This window comes from Mustela putorius, unplaced genomic scaffold (genome assembly GCF_011764305.1).
Source record: "Mustela putorius furo isolate JIRA1106 unplaced genomic scaffold, ASM1176430v1.1 tig00003932_pilon_pilon_pilon:0A:0A, whole genome shotgun sequence".
Classification (NCBI taxonomy): domain Eukaryota; kingdom Metazoa; phylum Chordata; class Mammalia; order Carnivora; family Mustelidae; genus Mustela; species Mustela putorius.
In genome coordinates, this window is record NW_025422077.1 from 10051946 (window position 1) to 10069588 (window position 17643).

Genomic DNA, 17643 nt, shown 5'->3' on the forward strand with positions numbered 1-17643 from the left:
CACCCCGTAGGACGCTGCATTATGAAGAGGAATTAGACCACCTTTGTCTTGGGCATTAACGTCTGCTCCATGCTCCAGAAGATACTCAGCTACTTCCAGATTATTGTAGCCTGCTATTAGAGTGAAAAAGGCAAACATGTTAGACTAAGAAAATATATCAATATTTGTATCTATGTCTATAAAGAATGACCAGAAAAATGTTAGGATTATAGATACTTTTTGCTTTAAAAGCTAATACTCCTCTCACATAACTAAGAGCCTTTACAATTAGAAATTATATAAAATGATGTCAATCAAAAGCATTTTACTATTTCTGCTCAGCATTTCTTTCATCTTCTGGTAAACTGTATCAGCTGTCCAAGAACGGCCAATGGGCCTTGGATGAGCCACTGACACTTACCTGCCAGGTGCAGAGGGGTTGAGTTCCTGCCCTGGGTGTCTCTGCAGTTGATGTTCTCCGGGGTACACAGCTTCTGCACTCTTGCCAGGCAGCCTTTCTTGGCAGCATCCAACAAGGCAGCATCGCCTCTCAGCAAGTCCTGGATATCCGTGTCTCCCTCTTTTACCAAATCTAATGGTGTATTTCCATCCCGGTTCTTTTTGGTTGGATCTGCTCCGTGCTAAAACAACAACAATAAGACAAAAGAGACCAACAAAACCAAATGGGGTTTGTATTTTCTATAGTTATCTTTTCTAAGGTTTATTTTTAACTTCATCTTCACTCACCCAAGGAAAGAGATCTATTTTATACGCATTTGGGGCGGGGGGTGGGGGAGGCCTTATCTGATACCATAAAAGTGGTGGGACAAGAATTCTATTTATGTTTAACCCCCGTAAGTTTTTCTCTAGTTAAAAAAAAGAGAGACAAAAAACAATATGTCTGATTATTTTTTCACATCTTTTAATTTAAAAAAACACAAAACCATTAAGTTAGTTTAATAAAACTACCAGTTTCTACTATTTCATTTATATCCCCCAAATTTATATGCATAATTTTGTCTAAAGATTACTTTATATTTTAATACCAATCTAATATTAAGGTTCTTGTAAGATATATGTTTAATAATGAGCAATGAGTTTGTTAATAATAAAACAGCTGCTAAGAAAAAAAATCAATGTTGATTAAAACTCTTGTTTCTCCTAGTACAATGTTTTCTCACATTAGTATCATAAGTACTGGATAAGCAGTGCAAACTAATGCAACTCTTTCCAAAACCTACCCTGATGAACTGTGATGAACTGAACTTAATCAAATCAGTTCAGAAAGGCACTTCAGACACTACTCAAAGCTATGTAAGTATCATACCACACTTAAATATCCCCCTAAAATAGAAAATGGAAGCAGTCTTTATAGCACTTCTTATACTTAATAATTTACTGTGATGTAATTTTACATGCTAACCAAAAAATAAATATAATTACTTTATATTTTATAATTTTTAAAATTACATACTTTTAAAAGGAGCTTGCAGATTTCATATTTTCCTTTAGCTGCTGCTTCATGCAGAGGGGTAAATTTCCATAAGTCCGCCACATTGACAGAAGCCCCATGCCTTACTAAAAGCTCAGCTACCTCATAGTGTCCATATGAACAAGCATTATGTAGGGGCACCAAGCCACTAAACAAAAGAAAATTATTTTAAAGACATATAACAGATCTTTGTGTTAAAATGATACTTATAATAAAAATAACATAATTCTTCTACAGCAGTGACTATACTGAACACTCACTTCAAAAGAAAGAATTCTCCTCTGGTCTTGAAGATATAGCATCCATTTCCAAATAGGAATTAACAATTTCAAAAACATCCCTTTCAATATAAGGATTTTTTCCCTAGTTTCTTGGTGATGGATAGAAATTTCACAGCCATCCTACGCTTAAAACACATACAGATACACCCATAGAAAAGCTCCATCACAATACTTTAAAGTCAGGTTTCATCAATATTAAGAGCAACACTACAAAGTGACTTCAGGAATAATCTAATCAGGAATTGGCTTTTAATCAACTCAGCTTTTCTTCCATTTGGGTTTTCCTAATGAAAACTGTATGCTTATAAAATATACAATGCAATTTAACTAGTTTATTTAGGCAAGTTTTACCTTTTGTCTTTGGTTTTTATTTCTTAATTCCTATTAATTCAGTAGTGGTTTCTATGCATAGATTTAAATATTTAAGTGCCATACAGTGAAAACTCAAAAAGCCAAATGATACAGAAACTTCAGTATTCAGTAAGGGAGACAGTGACACCAACCATAAACTCCAGCCCGATGAGAAAAATCTAGCTGCCTCAACTTATGAGCAAACTAGTTTGAGATAACTCTGAGCTCTGGTTGGAAGGCAGCTGGCAATTGGAAAAAGATAGAAAGGGATTCCTATAAAAAAAGAGTGAATCAAAAGGACAAGCTTAAGTTGCACTTAAAACATGACAAAAACAAGGTATCAAATGTCTTTTTACTTAGGATCAGTTTTTTTTTTTTTTTTTTTTTTTAATGTTTTGAGACCAAAAATACTGAGTGCTAACTAAAATGGGCAATGGAGGGATGTCTGGGTGGCTCAGTCACTTGGGTCGCTGCCTTTGGCTCAGGTCCCGCATCGGGCTCCTTGCTCAGCAGGGAGCTTGTTTCTCTCCCTACCTCTGCCTGCCACTCTGCCTGCTTGAGCTCTCTTGCTCTCTCTCTATCTCTCTATCTGACAAATAAATAAATAAAATCTTAATAAATAAATAAACAAATAAAATAAAAATAAAATGGGCAATGGAAACTGGTTGCTCTCCAGAGTGCTACAACACTTGGAAAGAGCTGGTGCTATTATTACTAAATATTCAAGTCTGAAGTGCCCGTTTTAAAAGATAAATAAATCCGTAATGGTTAACTGAAGTCTAAATTGTATGGTTTAATTCCACTCTGATATGTAATTGCACAGAAAAGTGCTTGCTTATTTCTATTTTGAGATGATATGAAATTAACTCAGAATACGGAAGCTCATTTCAGTTAACACTTCCTTCTCGCATTTTTAAACAGCTGCCGTGACTGCTTTAAACTCTGTCTAGATAAATTAAAATAATTTAGTAAACTAATATAAAAAGTATAGAATATCTGAATTAGTGAAAATAAAAGTATACATCTATTAATACCAATGACTTTGGGATGGATGGCTTCTTTTGGGAAGAGAGCATACATTTTAAATAGCAAAAAAGAAGAAAGGACGAACAATAAATTACAAACTGTATAAACACATTCACGCGATGCAGTAAAATACTATCACAGGCATTAAAAAGATGAGATGGACAATTAAGTACTGATACGGAAAGGCATTCGAGATACACTCCTGGGTGAGAAAGCAAGTTGCAGAGTAGGCTACGTGGAAGGGCGTCATCCTTTAAGTTAAAAACAAGCACTGCCACTGCAAGAGCATCTGAACTTTTAGAAAAATCTGGAGGATTATCACAAAGTGTTCACGTAATCTTCAGAAGGTGGGGTGATAGGGATTTTCATTTGCTATACTGTACATTTCTATTACATGCCTTAAATTTTAAAAAACACGTGTTACTTTTTTAAGAGTGAAAAAAATATCTAGGACTTCAAAAAATAGTTGTAAAAAATTCGCAAGTCCCAAACACTAAATTCTAACACATACCCTTTGTCTTTGGCGTGGACATCGGCACCGTGGTGTAGAAGGTACTCGACGACAGACACGCGATTGTAGCCTGCCGCAAAGTGTAAAGGGGTAGAATGCCGGCCCTCCAGATCTCTGCAGTTCACATTCTGAGGGCTGCAAAGTTGCTTTAATGACATACACACACACACACACACACACACACAAACACAAAAAGAACATTAATATTTATTCCCATGTTTTGCTCCAAAATACTGCAGGCATCCTGGATAAGCTGTTATTTCCTAATGAATATTTATTTCTAAAGATTAGATAATGCAAGTGATGTTTAAAAATCAGCACTCTGCTTGGCTTCACAGTGTCTACAAATATTTTTACAGCTTACAGAGCAATTTCATCTTTTTTTTTTTTTTTTAACATTTCCTGGCCAAAATCCTCATCAAAGAGAAAAACTCATAATAAAGCAAGACTCTCCATGGCAAATGATGCCTTCGTCTTTCATCTTCGTAAGGCTCTCTTCCCCGAGACTGTCTGCCCAGCGCATCTGCCTGTACCAGCACGCTGTCTGCCATGTTTCCCTCAAGGAGGACCGACCCTGGCTGACTGCAGAACTACCCAGAGGTCTTGTCTCCACTGATGTGGCAAGCAAAACGCCGCCAGAAAGATCACATGAATTCTGCCTGGGCCACCCACTTGGTCCCCTGACCCGCTCCAGGAAAGCCATGTGGTCATCAGTGCTTCTTCCCCCGATCTCTGGGAGATGTCTGTCGGCCGCTGCGAGTCAAACTGATTCCAATCATGCTCTCGTTTTTCGTCTTTCATCTCCTCGTGAATGCGAGTGTGTCAGCACAAGCTCGATTCCGTCTGCTTGCTTATACAGCAGCGGGAAGCAAAGTAGGGACCGGCAGGTTGCACCACTGGCAGTGACGGATGAATTTCAATAATACATCAATAATAATTCACAATTTATAAAGAACCTCATATTCTTTCAGCGAGAGAACTATTATCTATCTGTGAAGTTGGTCATTATCTCCATCTTACAGATAAAATAGACCAACGCTCAGAGAGGGCTAAGCAGCCTGTCCTTTCACGGAGCTGGTAAGGTAAAGGTACAATAAAGGCTCAGACTTGGTTTTCCCTATTCATATTCTTTTGATCTTTCTGCTACATGCTTGCTTCCTTTCCTAACTGCCCTCATTCGGGGAAGTGATGCAAAGAAAGGTAATGGAAAGAATAGTCAAAAAACCCAGAGAAAACAGGTAGGATGGCTGGGCTTTCCAGGCATCTGATAATCTTGCTGCCACTCTTGCCACTGTAATGAGCTATTATTACATAAAAACCAAAAGCCTGGGAGGCACCTGTTTCTACTGACTTCCTGAGTCGGGGCTTTCCCATCGGTAGGGTAAGAGCAGGACTCGGCAGGTGGCACAGTGCACACAGGCTGGAGAGCTGGGTCGCAGGGAGAGCCTACAGTCTCACCAGCTCTACGTGGAAAAGCCCTGACTCTAGAATCTCAAGAGCCACTGTCATCTGGCCAGGTCAAATATCTTACCCTTTAGCGATAAGTGAGTCTACATTATAGAATCAAAAACCAAAATGAAATAGAAGTGAATAAATTAATACATAAAACTAGAAAGCACATGGGGCGCCTGGGTGGCTCAGTGGATTAAGCCGCTGCCTTCGGCTCAGGTCATGGTCTCAGGGTCCTGGGATCGAGCCCCGCATCGGGCTCTCTGCTCAGCGGGGAGCCTGCTTCCCCTTCTCTCTCTGCCTAGCTCTCTGCCTACTTGTGATCTCTCTCTGTCAAATAAATAAATAAAATCTTTAAAAAAAAAAAAAAACTAGAAAGCACAAAAATTGTTAGTAAACACCTTCTACTGGTGGCTTACATGATTAAAGCTGCTTCTTGCTGCTGCTGGGTTTTCTTCAGGCTCTTACAGTCTAACTTTTTTTTTTTCCCCCCGCAGAGAATATCAGCAAAACAGGAATGTGGTATGGAATGACACACAACTCATTTTGCCAGGTTACAAAAATAAAAGCCCGTTCTGCTTAAGAAACATTCACTTTTTAGTATTTGGAAGTTCTTTATTCCCTGTTCAATTTCAATTTCCTTTTGAATGCCAAAGCAAATTTACATTCTTCCTACCTGATTTTCATAATTTCAAATACTTTACTCAGCAAACAGCCTTTTCTTCTAATTTCTAATAATTTAATACTCTCTGAAGCCTCTAGGGAAGGAAATTTACCATGCTTAATTCTCACTTAATTTGTACTTTGCTTTTCTTCTGCCACTTCCATTCCGTTCATAAAATTATAGTCGGCCTTTATTGTGAAGGCCGACTGTAGAACTGGGAGGTGTGACACAAATGCTTTTTTAGGAAACTTGAAAGCTAGAGATTTGCCTATCAGTACATACAAAACACATGGAATTAAAAACTATAAATTAAGAAAATACTAAGCTATTAATTTAATGATCATGGGTACATGTAGCAAGGCTGGTGAGATTATCATGCCATGATGTAGAAAAGAAGTCCTGATCACTTTTATACGTAAAGATTTCCTTTTATTAGCATGTATTTCAAATGACAAAAAGTATATGTAATTTTATTTAAGGAAAAAAGTATACAGTTTTAGATCTAAGAGAACTTTAAAATTTCTCCCCAGTGGCTATTACAACTGAAGTTTACTGTTTTTCTTTAAATAACAGATGTTCTTGTAAGATGGAAGAGATGTTAGAAGTGGCCACATATTGAAATTAAAAAAAAAATTCTAGATAACACAGCTTGAAAGAGTTTACTGTATTTTCTTTCTTTTCTTCTTCTTCTTTTTCTTTTAAGATTTTATTTATTTGAGAGAGAAAGACTATGAACAGGGGGAAGGGCAGAGGCAGAGGGACAGGCAGATTCCCACTGAGCGGGAAGACCAGTGAGGGGAGATTATTTGGTGAATGGAAAGTGAGATTAAGGGATAAGATCTAAGCTATGGATTTTTCTTTGTTTTCAGATAAGAAAAAAGTACCTCCTTGTTTCAATTCATATCTATCTCATCCTAAGCTACATTTTTTTTTTTTAGATTTTATTTATTTATTTGACAAAGAGAGATCACGAGTAGGCAGAGAGGCAGGCAGAGAGAGACAGAGAGGAGGAAGCAGGCTCCTGTCGAGCAGAGAGCCCGATGCGAGACTCGATCCCAGGACCCCGAGATCATGACCTGAGCCGAAGGCAGCGGCTTAACCCACTGAGCCACCCAGGCGCCCCTAAGCTACATTTAAATAAATTCCAAGGGGTGTTTGGGTGGCTCGGTGGGTTAAAGACTCTGCCTTCAGCTCAGGTCATGATTCCACAGTCCTGGGATGGTGTTCCACATCGGGCTCAGCAAGGAGCCTGCTTCCCCCCCCTCGCTCTCTCTGCCTGCCACTCTGCCTACGTGTGATCTCTGCCTGTCAAATAAACAAACAAATAAATAAATAAATCTTTAAAAATAAATAAATAAATTCGAAGACACGCAAATCCTTCTCCATCCCTACTATTCTAGTCTTCAAATTTTCTGGCCCACACTTGGCCTTTCTTCAAAAAAGAAAAAAAGAAAGAAATAAAGACAGACAAACTCTAAGACCAACGCCTAAATAAAAACAAAACCCCTATCTCTTCCTATCTTCATCCCTATCTTAATCCCTACATAAGTGATTGCAGACAGGAAGTATCTGTTCTTAAAAAGGATATTTAGTATCAGAATATCATTTTATATCTGAAAAAATTACATCTATAATTTAATGTTTATGTATAATTTAATGTTATTTGTGGTTTCTGTGCCACAAATAAAGGCTGTTAAAATTTTCCTGGCAAGCAGAGTTACATAGAAAAGAAAATCCAGGAGCACCTGGGTGGCTCAGTTGGTTAAGCGTCTGCCTTCAGCGTGGGTCATGATCCTGGAGTCCTGGGATCAGGCCCCTCATCAGGCTCCCTGCTCAGCGGGGAATCTGCTTCTTCTGCTGCCCCTCACCTCCACTGTGCTCATCCTCTCATTTTCTTTTACTCTCTCTCAAATAAATAAAAAGAAAAAAAGAAAAAGAACTTTCTTTCTTAAATAAAAAAAAAGGAAGAAAATCCATCTTTGGTATTTAAGTTAATTCCGAATGAATGCAGGATCATAGAGCAATTTCCTAGAGCAACAGTGAGAATCTCTTAGAAAAGTTGAAGAAATATTGTTTCGAACTTTATTGTGTAATATATTACCGGGCTCGAACTAGCTTAGACATTTATGAATGTGGCTACAAATAACACTTTCATTAATACCAGCAGAAGTAAAAGAGCTTTCATAGACCCAGAAGGAAAGTAGCTAAAGCAGTTTAATGGATATAATAAAGCACATACTAGGCCGACCTCATGGCGCAACGGTAATAAAGCACATACTAGAAAATCCTTCCTGGTTAAAGAGCTCTCCTGTTTATGGATCTACTTTGTTCATCCCTTTTATTATTTGGATTTGAATAGTTTCACTTAGGAACTTAAAATGAATTGGTTAGCAAAGTTTCAACGGCGCTACCCAAGATTCTAAAAGCACTGATTTACCTTCACAGTTTCCAAGTCTCCAGCTTTAGATGCCTCTAGGAGTCGATAGTCAACATCAGAAGTGCGTATAGGTGTACTTTCTGAATAAAGGAGAGGAAAGGTTACTCCTGTTGGCTTTTAAGGAATCACAGAATTAAAAAGGGAAAATTATTTGGTGAATGGAAAGAGAGATTAAGGGGTAAGAAATTCCTGAGATCTAAGCTATGGATTCTTCTTTGTTTTCAGTTAAGAAAAAGTACCTTCTTGTTTCAATTTATAACTATCTCATCCTAAGCTACATTTAAATAAATTCAAAGACACACAATCCTCCTCCATCCCTACTATTCAAGTCTTCAAATTTTCTGGCCAACACTTGGCAAAAGGGAATAAAGAAACATAGGAGCACGATATCAAAAACATCTTCATGATACTTTGGTCTTACAAATGCGGTAGCAAAGCTTTACCATAGATTTTGTTGTGTAAGTCGAGGGAAGGCACTCAACTTTCAGGACTTAATGTTCAGCTTTTTTCTTTTTGGCCTCGACTTCCTCAATATAAACAGAGGGACTACTCCCCAAATCAGTGGTCTCAGAAAATATAATCAGTGTACAAAAGGGCTTACTAAATACAGAAATTTTTTTAATTCACATTTATTGAATGGCTTCAGAGAAATGCAGTTAAAAATGTCTGTACAATTGGGAGGTGTGACACAAATGCTAAATAGACTATAATCAGATGAGGCTGCTAGATGTAGAAGTATGAGGCTAACAAATGAAGTGTTTCGATTAATACAATATAAACAAACCAAAAATTCATTATACATTGGCTCAAATTTAAAAATTTTCCAAGGAAACAACATATGTCACTCAAAATATGTTTGCGGACGTTATGGATGGCCTTTATAACGCACATTCATGTAACCCAAAAGGAGTGAAGTCCAGGAGACTTGGATTTTGACTAGTACTGGTGACAACAGACAAATCATTTAATAGATTAGCTTTTGCTCCTATAAACTAAGTGTTGGTTTTCCTTAAATCTTCTTTGGATTTAAGACTACATTATCTTATGATCAAAGACGCCTTTCTTGAGTCCACTATCTACATGGGAAGATCAAGTGATGCTATGAAAAGGTTTTAGATTTCAGAAGAAATACTTTGGCTCTTTCCAGTCTAAAGTGCTTCATTCAGGAGAGTGGCTTTTACAGAATTGGTTATGAGAACTCCTCCATAAAACAGAAACTATGTTTATTTAGTCATGATAATACGTAGCAGATAAAATGCCAAGATTAAAGCGAGGAGAGAGTATTTCATATGATGAAGTATCTTTTTGAAACATCAATAAATGTTTTTCTTCAGAAGAGAGTTCATTATTTGTTAGTCTGTGGAGCTGTGGAGGAAAGAAATCAGGTCCTGCTCATCTTCATGTTCCTTTTCACAGAGAACATCAGAAAGCATTTGCTGAACTGACTTCCATGCTAGTCTGTACTGGGGTCAGTGTGTTTGGCCCGTCACTGCTCTTTCTTTGGCTGCCTTTATTCTGTTCTTTCTGGTCTAATTTGCCTCCATTCTTGCTGCGCATGCCACCGCTGCATTTATGGGTGAGAAAGTCCCTGTGTATATTATGTCTCTGTGACAGTGATTCTGGCAGTTGGGAAAATGCACTGAAACATCCTTTGGATATCTCTAGGTAATAGTTTTAATTTATCATTTCAACAAAATAAAATGACAATTGTTGATGTATATGGAGTTGGACCTTTGGATATTTTCAGATTCTAGCATCTGAGGGATACAAATAAGGCTAAATGTTTTAGTTCTATGAACTATTTGAAACTGGCACACTGGTCTTGATACAGACTACTTGCAAATGGTATAATTTTACAATCAAGCAAAAATTTTTATGCAAATACAAGAATGCTTCTGAGAACTATGGAGAAATCCCTACTCCTACTCAAAGTGTCGAAAGCAGTTATTTAAAGATATTGATTAATTACTATACAAATTATAGAGTTTTGCATCCATTATAAATCCTGAACAGACTTAGAACAGATTCATTTTTAGAAACAATGTGAACAAAGTATTAGCTGAAAGGATATATAGACACCCCAGGAACTTTGTACAAAGAGGTGCAGAATTAAAAGAAGGACATAAAAATGAAGTTAAAAGGGAACATAAGTAAAAGAAGAGTAGCTGATACACAAAGTACTACATTAGTAAAAAGTGTAAGAAAAGTACTATATTAGTAAAAACTGTAAGAAAAGAATTCAGAATGCTTTAACTTTTAAATTCTTTTATAAGCACGCTGGCTTTTGTAGAATATGAAATTAAAGATTTTACCTCGAGTCAAAGGTTAAAGATGAGCTTCTAATTTTTTCTCCTATTCTCTTCTGCTCACCGGAATACGGAAAGGAGAAAGGAGACGAAAAAGGAGAGGAGGAAGGACAGGAAGCAGGGGAGGGGAGGGGAGGGGAGGGGAGAGGAGGGGAGGGGAGGGGAGGGGAGGGGAGGGGGAGGGCAGGGGAGGGGAGGGGAGGGGAGGGGAGGGCAGGGGAGGGGAGGGGAAGGAATGGAAAAGGAAGGGAAGGGGAGGGAAGACAAGGAACCCCAAACCTAAAGTTTCAAAGGCTGGAAGGCAGTTGTTATTTTTGTAAAACAATTATTTTATTATTGTTATTTTTTAACCCCCTCAGACTGGCCGTTGACTGGACTGGCAATAGGCCGCACTGGCTTATTTCAATGTGCAAATGTAAACGGGGATTTCGGTGTTTCACTTGGCTCTCACATATCCTTACCGCTATAAATGACTGGGTGAAAATAATGGGATAACCATATTGGAATACAGTCAGAATTATTTCATGCCAAGGTCAAGCCTAAAATTGCTGTTTAAGAGAACTGTGATGCTGGAAATAGTCTTTATCTGTTATAGTAGCCACTAGTCATGTGGACAGAGCAGATATAGAGAAAGCATCTCTGGAGAAAAAGGTCAAATCTTCTGAAAGGATGTTTTAAAATGCTGGTTTATAAAAAGTTGCTATCTGATGTTAATTCTTATGTAAATACTGCCAAGAGTTTACAATTCAAACTCCATTAATGTAAACTACTAATGCAACTACTGACCTCAGAGCAGGAAGCACAGGTCTTTAAATGTGGGTCTTAAACCTGTTATCAACAGGTGTATTTAAATGCATCTTTAAAATGTTACCCGGAACAGAACACCAGTAACTTAATATACATCCTATATGACTGCTGCATTTTTTTTTTTCCCTAAGAAAACAAAATGTTTATTATTTTGATGTAAGAGAGCTAAGGCTATTTAGATGTTGCCAGACTTTTTTGTCCGTGACCCACAATAAAACACAGTAGGTTAAACCACCTTCAATTCCCAATATCTGGCTGTGTCTTTCCTACAGAAATGGCTACTTCGTATGCCCAACCTAACATACTTTATGTTGGGACTCAATACACAAAGTGAATACACATACACATATGTATATATAAACACATAAAATCAAACATTCTGATACTAATACATCTGTATGTGTGTACGCATGTGTGTATACACATATAAATGTATATATCTGATAAAAAAAAGTTGTGTAAACCCACATTTATCCTAATTCTGTGTCATAATTAAATCTCTTCATGGCTGTATTTTGCTTTAGAAAGACAGAAGTTACATTGGCCATTTCAAAAATTGAACTCTGATATTTTCTACTCTGTTCTATTTTTTATAATGTTGGTTACAACTCACTAAATTGATTTTACAGATCACTACTGGGATACAACTCCCAGCCTGAAAATGACTGCTGCATTCTTTAGGGAGTCATTACACATATAACTTGGGATGGATGAGTCAATGTAGGTAAAATCAGAAAGTTCAGCTAGTACACGGACCACAGACTATAGATACACAAGTTTCTCATAGAAATATTAGTTTAAAAAATTATATCTTTTTCCAAACAACAACAAAAAAAACAATTCCTACTTTCAAAACCTTTCTAAGGGCAACATTTTATCATACAATTCTACTATTTGTACTGTTTTTCCAGATCAATAAAGAATATTAAGAATTAAATCCAAAAGTTCTGGCATGTCCTATGTTACACATTTAATTACCTGTATAATGTTTTATATTCCAAACAAACTTTTAAGAAGAATTACCAAAATAATTGAATAAAATATTTCATTTGTGATTCAGTATTTAATTTCATCTTTTACCAGAAGTCATATATTCTAATTACACTGAATTAGAAGGCATTTTAAAAAGCATTAATGGATCTAATCTGCTTAATTTATTCAATCCTTTCTTCTCCATTTTGTCAATTATCTCTAAAATTATGCATAATATTACTAGAAATTTTGATGTGATAGCTGTTTGCCTGATTTATGGCTACAAATTATAAAATCTAACTTAAAATCCAATGCTAAATGGTTCCTGGTAAAAGTGTAAAAAAAATTTAGAATGTTTTAATAAAAATCCCACTTTTTTAGAAATTATATTAGAATTTACTGAGAAGGCTGAAAGAGTTCTTAATCAAAGCAGGATACTATCTCCTCTGTAATAAATGTTCTATTGCTCCACTGGAACAGGAAGTTAAATGTTTTTCATACTTCAAGCTTGCAATCCTGTAATAGGAAATTTCATTCCTCTAGATCTTTTCAATTTTGATGTAAAAGTGTTCTAGACAGGGCTTACTTCAAATGTCTCTAGATCACCATTTAAGACTGAAGAAGAATGATACCAAAAAAAAAAAAAAAAAAAAAAAGAATGATACTATCTACGAATGAGCTGGCATGAGGAAAGTAAATCCCAATTAATAGCTTTTAAAACATTGCACAGATATTCTGATTCAGCTCTAACAATACATATATGAGCTCCACAAGCCTAGAAAGTTCCCTATTTTAGAATATAGTTGGGATTCTCAGCTGTGCTATATTTTTGCGGGGCTCTTGAGAAATTTGTGGGGCTTATTTTTGTCTTCTAGTGTTGTTTTATCCAAGTTATTACTATCACAATAATTATAAATTATTTTATGTCAACTTACTGTCATTTTCGCTTTATATTATAGATAGGGTATTTAATTTGGGATTTTTGGAAGGTATCTCTACAATTAGGTCACATTATCTAAACATTTCATTTCTGAATAAGAAAAGGGCATATTATAAAATATTCTTTATGACAAGGCACTGTGTCTGATGGAGCAAAGAAATCCTGGGTTATCGGCAGAAGAAAGTAACTAGGACTTCAGATTCCTAGTCTGTAGCTTTCCTTCTCCATTTTACTCTTCTGTTTGTTATGTCATTCTAGAGCAGATATAACCCACAGACAAAAACAAAGGGATGGGAAGCAAGAGTCAGTTATACCAAATTAATTTTCTATCTAGCTCACCATTTTTCAAGAGCTAGACGGTGTCATTTCCTCTAATTTGGGGGCTCAGGAAACTAGTCAACTTTCATATCAGTTCTATGTTCAATCTCCCTCAATACATTAAGTAGATAAAATATCAAATGCTGCAGTAGGTAGGCACTAATATTCAATAAGATTTTATAACTGTATTTAAGCTAGGAAAAACAAGGTAATTTCCTAACGGTGAAATGACCTTAAGAAATACAAAAAAAGTCGGTCAGACTATCCCATATATAAGAACACTGAATTAAAGAACATTACCAGATGAATGATTTCTTATTTTCTCTATTTGACAGATTTTAGAGCTGCCATAATTCCACACCATTTATAGGAGCTTTAAGTCACCTTTGATCATAACACCCATGAGTCAGGTTTTCAATTTAAAACTAAAAAAAAAAAAGAAAAAGAGAGAGAGAAAAAGTATATGTCTCCTTTCCCTGACACCTACCTCACTCCACCAAAAAGGTTGATAGGAAGGGCCTCAGGCTAAACTGCCAGCAAGGAAAGGTATGAAAAATATTCAGGCAGAGAAAGTGTTCCAAAGAGCGACTTAAAACAAGTGGTGCAGAGTTTGTCTGTTTCTGTCAGCGGACATGAAGCGGGAAGGCCAGAATGTACTACTTATTTATTTAAACTCACCACTTAGAATCTGCTGCACGGCTTCGTTGCCCATCTGCGCGGCTGTAAAGCCTTGTAAGGAGATGATGGAAGGATCAGAGCCATAAGTCAGCAGGAGGCGGCAAGTCTGCAGGTGACCTGCGAGGGCAGCTCGATGCAAAGCAGTCTGACCAAGGGTGTCCAGTGCGTTCATCTGTAAAACCATTGGGTGGGAACAGAGAATTGAGTATCTACTTGTTCCATTTTACACCCTAGCAAATAAATTCTTATGAGAAAAATAAAACGGTCAAAAGCATTCTGAAAAATGCCATAGTCTATTCACTATTAACTTTTCGGTGACTGCTTCTGAAAAAATGTCAGCTTCTCAGTTATCCTTCTCTGACTATCTTATTGAAAATTACAACATACTCATCCCTGCCCTGAATGACTGTCTTCCTGCTCATCTTCCAGTCCCTCCACTCCCCTCAACAACTAGAATGCAAGGTCTCTGAGGGCTGGGACTCCGATGTTCACTGCCTGCCACATCCAAGATGTACATGAAATACTTCTGGATGAATGGATTTCACCAAACTTGCTCCTGTAACATGAAGACTACAGAATACGTAAGCGAAGACAGTCAAAGTAGTTAATTACAGGGTGCCTGGGTGGCTCAGTGGGTTAAGCCACCGCCTTCGGCTTGGGTCATGATCTCAGGGTCCTGGGATCGAGTCCCGCATCGGGCTCTCTGCTCTACAGGGAGCCTGCTTCCCCTCTCTCTCTGCCTGCCTCTCTGCCTACTTGTGATCTCTCTGTCAAATAAATAAATAAATAATCTAAAAAAAAGTAGTTAATTACATTTCTTTTCTAATTTTAGTAAATAATTTTAATAGAATACCCTCATTACTTAACTGAATTACTAGTGCCTGAATTACTAACACATTTAACCAGCCCCCCAAAGATTTAAATTTTCAAATGTTCCATTTTTAAAACTTTGAAGTTATAAAGGAAGAATAATTTAGCTAGTTTTAAGATAACATTCAACTTTGGGATCAGCTTCATAATTTGATCAAACCTGTTTTCCAGGATGCCCCTACTGTAAGTACCTTCTATTCCAATCCGACCAAAATCCACGTTCATTGTACATGCTGATTCTTTCAGAGTAGCCCTTCTTTCTGACTTTCTGGATTATGAAATCCAGTGCAAGTCTGAGCTTTCTTAAGAAGTCTTGATTACTCGAAGTCTTGGTGATTACTGACTTTCTGAATACCCATGTCAAGTTAGTACCATCTTACAAATTTTAACATGGGGCCAATTTTTGTTATGGCTATTGAGATTATGGATTGTATTATACAGGTTTTCTGAGTTCTTTAGAAGGATCCTCTTCAGGGCAGACAGTAATTCTCAAATATATGCTAGCAGATTATTCTAGCATATTTGTGCATACCCACCCAATACAAGATTAAGGAAAGAAAAGATTTAAGACGACTGATCTCCATGTCTCAGTCTTCCATCATTTTAAGTAAGGCTGTCACACTTTTTCAGGCAAGGGTTCATCTAAATTCTTAATGGAGTGTCACAAAATTTGTCATGACATACTGATATATGTAATCAGAGGTCTCATTTGCCAGCAGAAAAGTGACTGTTTATACATAAGCAAGATAAAAGCACAGCCATAAGCATGTATTCATGGAAAACACAGGCTACCAAACTAAACCTCTTGACTTTTTCTCTATTTCTTTGTTACCTCACCACATGAGAAAAACTTAAAATTGGGAACATTCTAATCATTAACATTTTTCTGGAAATTTGGTAAGAAACCCACTAAATTATTTAATTATAGTGACCGAAATCCTCAGTACAATTTGCTAACTCATGTGGTCTGACAACTACTACTTCAAAATACAGATATTACTAAGTTATTTTTCATCTCAAACTCAGTGACTCTTCAGTGCCTTCAAATAAATATGAACTCCTCAGCATGTCATTTAAGACCATCTGTAATTTACTTTTATACTATCTTCCTTTCTACTCTATTTTTTTCATCACCATTTGATAGGCTTGCTGTGCTGCAGCTTTATCAGATTACCCTGGAACCCTGTTTTATGAAGGTGTTAGTTTCTAAAGTCACTGCAAAATGTAAAATCTGTCTTTGGTCAACACTATCCTTGCAAACACCTTGACAATGTAATGGTAGAGAAAGATACAAGGTTTCTAAGCAAATTCAACACTGGCCAGTTTTGCCTTCAATGTATCAGCAGATCAACTGAACCCCAAAGTCATATAGTGTCTTTAAACACTAAACACACTATGTGTAAGGAGAGGTTGTCTCGATACATAAACCTGGTGAAATTGAGCACAATACAGAAAACAACAGATTCCCTTCTGTCTCTCACTCACTCTGGGGCATGCACCTGTGGAATGGAATGAGTTTGGGCAAAAAACACCACTCACTCATATTATTTCCATTAACGTTCCTTGTTTCTCTTTACTCTCGGTTTTGGAGGGGTGGTGCTGAATGCACCTCTGCTGACACGTTCTCATTTCTCTACCAAGCTATCATTCTCTGTTTCATATTCCTTATCCTTGTATACAGCTGTCAAAATTACAACTAAGTTGTTTACCTCCTAAAAAGTCTGAGAAAGGGATGCAGCTAACGTTTACTAAGCACTTCCTGATATTAGGCGTGGTGCTAGATGCTATATGTAAATCGGAAGCTTTTTAAAAGCAGAAATTAGGGGCGCCTGAGTGGCTCAGTGGGTTAAGCCGCTGCCTTCGGCTCAGGTCATGATCCCAGGGTCCTGGGATGGAGCCCCGCATCGGGCTCTCTGCTCAGCTGGGAGCCTGCTTCCTCCTCTCTCTGCCTGCCTCTCTGCCTACTTGTGATCTTTCTCTGTCAAATAAATAAATAAAATCTTTAAAAAAATAAAAATAAAAAATAAAAGCAGAAATTATGACTTGATCTTAAATGTAATTCTCCTCTGTCCTTCCCACTCCCCAGAAACACAAGGTCTAGGACATAGCTTGGAGCTATGTGAACAGCTTATGTGAATAAGTGAAAAAAAAAATAGAATAATGTATAAACCGCTGTTAGAGTTCATTTATAAGAGGAATTTTTTATGTCTAGTTGAAAAAAATTCCAACCATCTGATGAGGACTGACTGATAATGCTAGGAAGTTAAAACCTTAATCATATACCGAAGCTTTATGTTTTCATCCCTACTGACGTATATACGGCATCCACTCATTTCCACAGGTGGCATTAGATTCTAGTATCTCAGAAAACCAAACTTTCCAGATAAACTACAAGACAGACCAGTGTAACATAGAATCCTTTGCTTTAGAAAATGTACATATTTTTCATTATGAGAGAATTGTCCCCTCGAACTCTAAATTGTTACTGTAGCAACAAAAGGGTATCGATGGAGTACTTTATCAGCCAGCGAAGGTGACACACTGAGAAGCTGTAGAAAAGGA

At 37.1% G+C, this 17643-nt stretch overlaps 1 protein-coding gene across 1 annotated transcript in view; it reads right to left on the bottom strand.

The window, feature by feature from the left end:
* TNKS (tankyrase) overlaps window positions 1-17643 on the bottom strand; it is a 207911-nt gene that overhangs the window by 36586 nt on the left and 153682 nt on the right. The window contains exons 12-17 of the mRNA XM_004757809.3: window positions 14212-14383; window positions 8191-8270; window positions 3641-3786; window positions 1454-1619; window positions 401-620; window positions 4-113 (exon numbers count right to left, since the gene is read on the bottom strand). Of these exons, the coding sequence (XP_004757866.1) occupies window positions 4-113; window positions 401-620; window positions 1454-1619; window positions 3641-3786; window positions 8191-8270; window positions 14212-14383 (894 nt within the window). The remainder of the gene's footprint in view (window positions 1-3; window positions 114-400; window positions 621-1453; window positions 1620-3640; window positions 3787-8190; window positions 8271-14211; window positions 14384-17643) is intronic.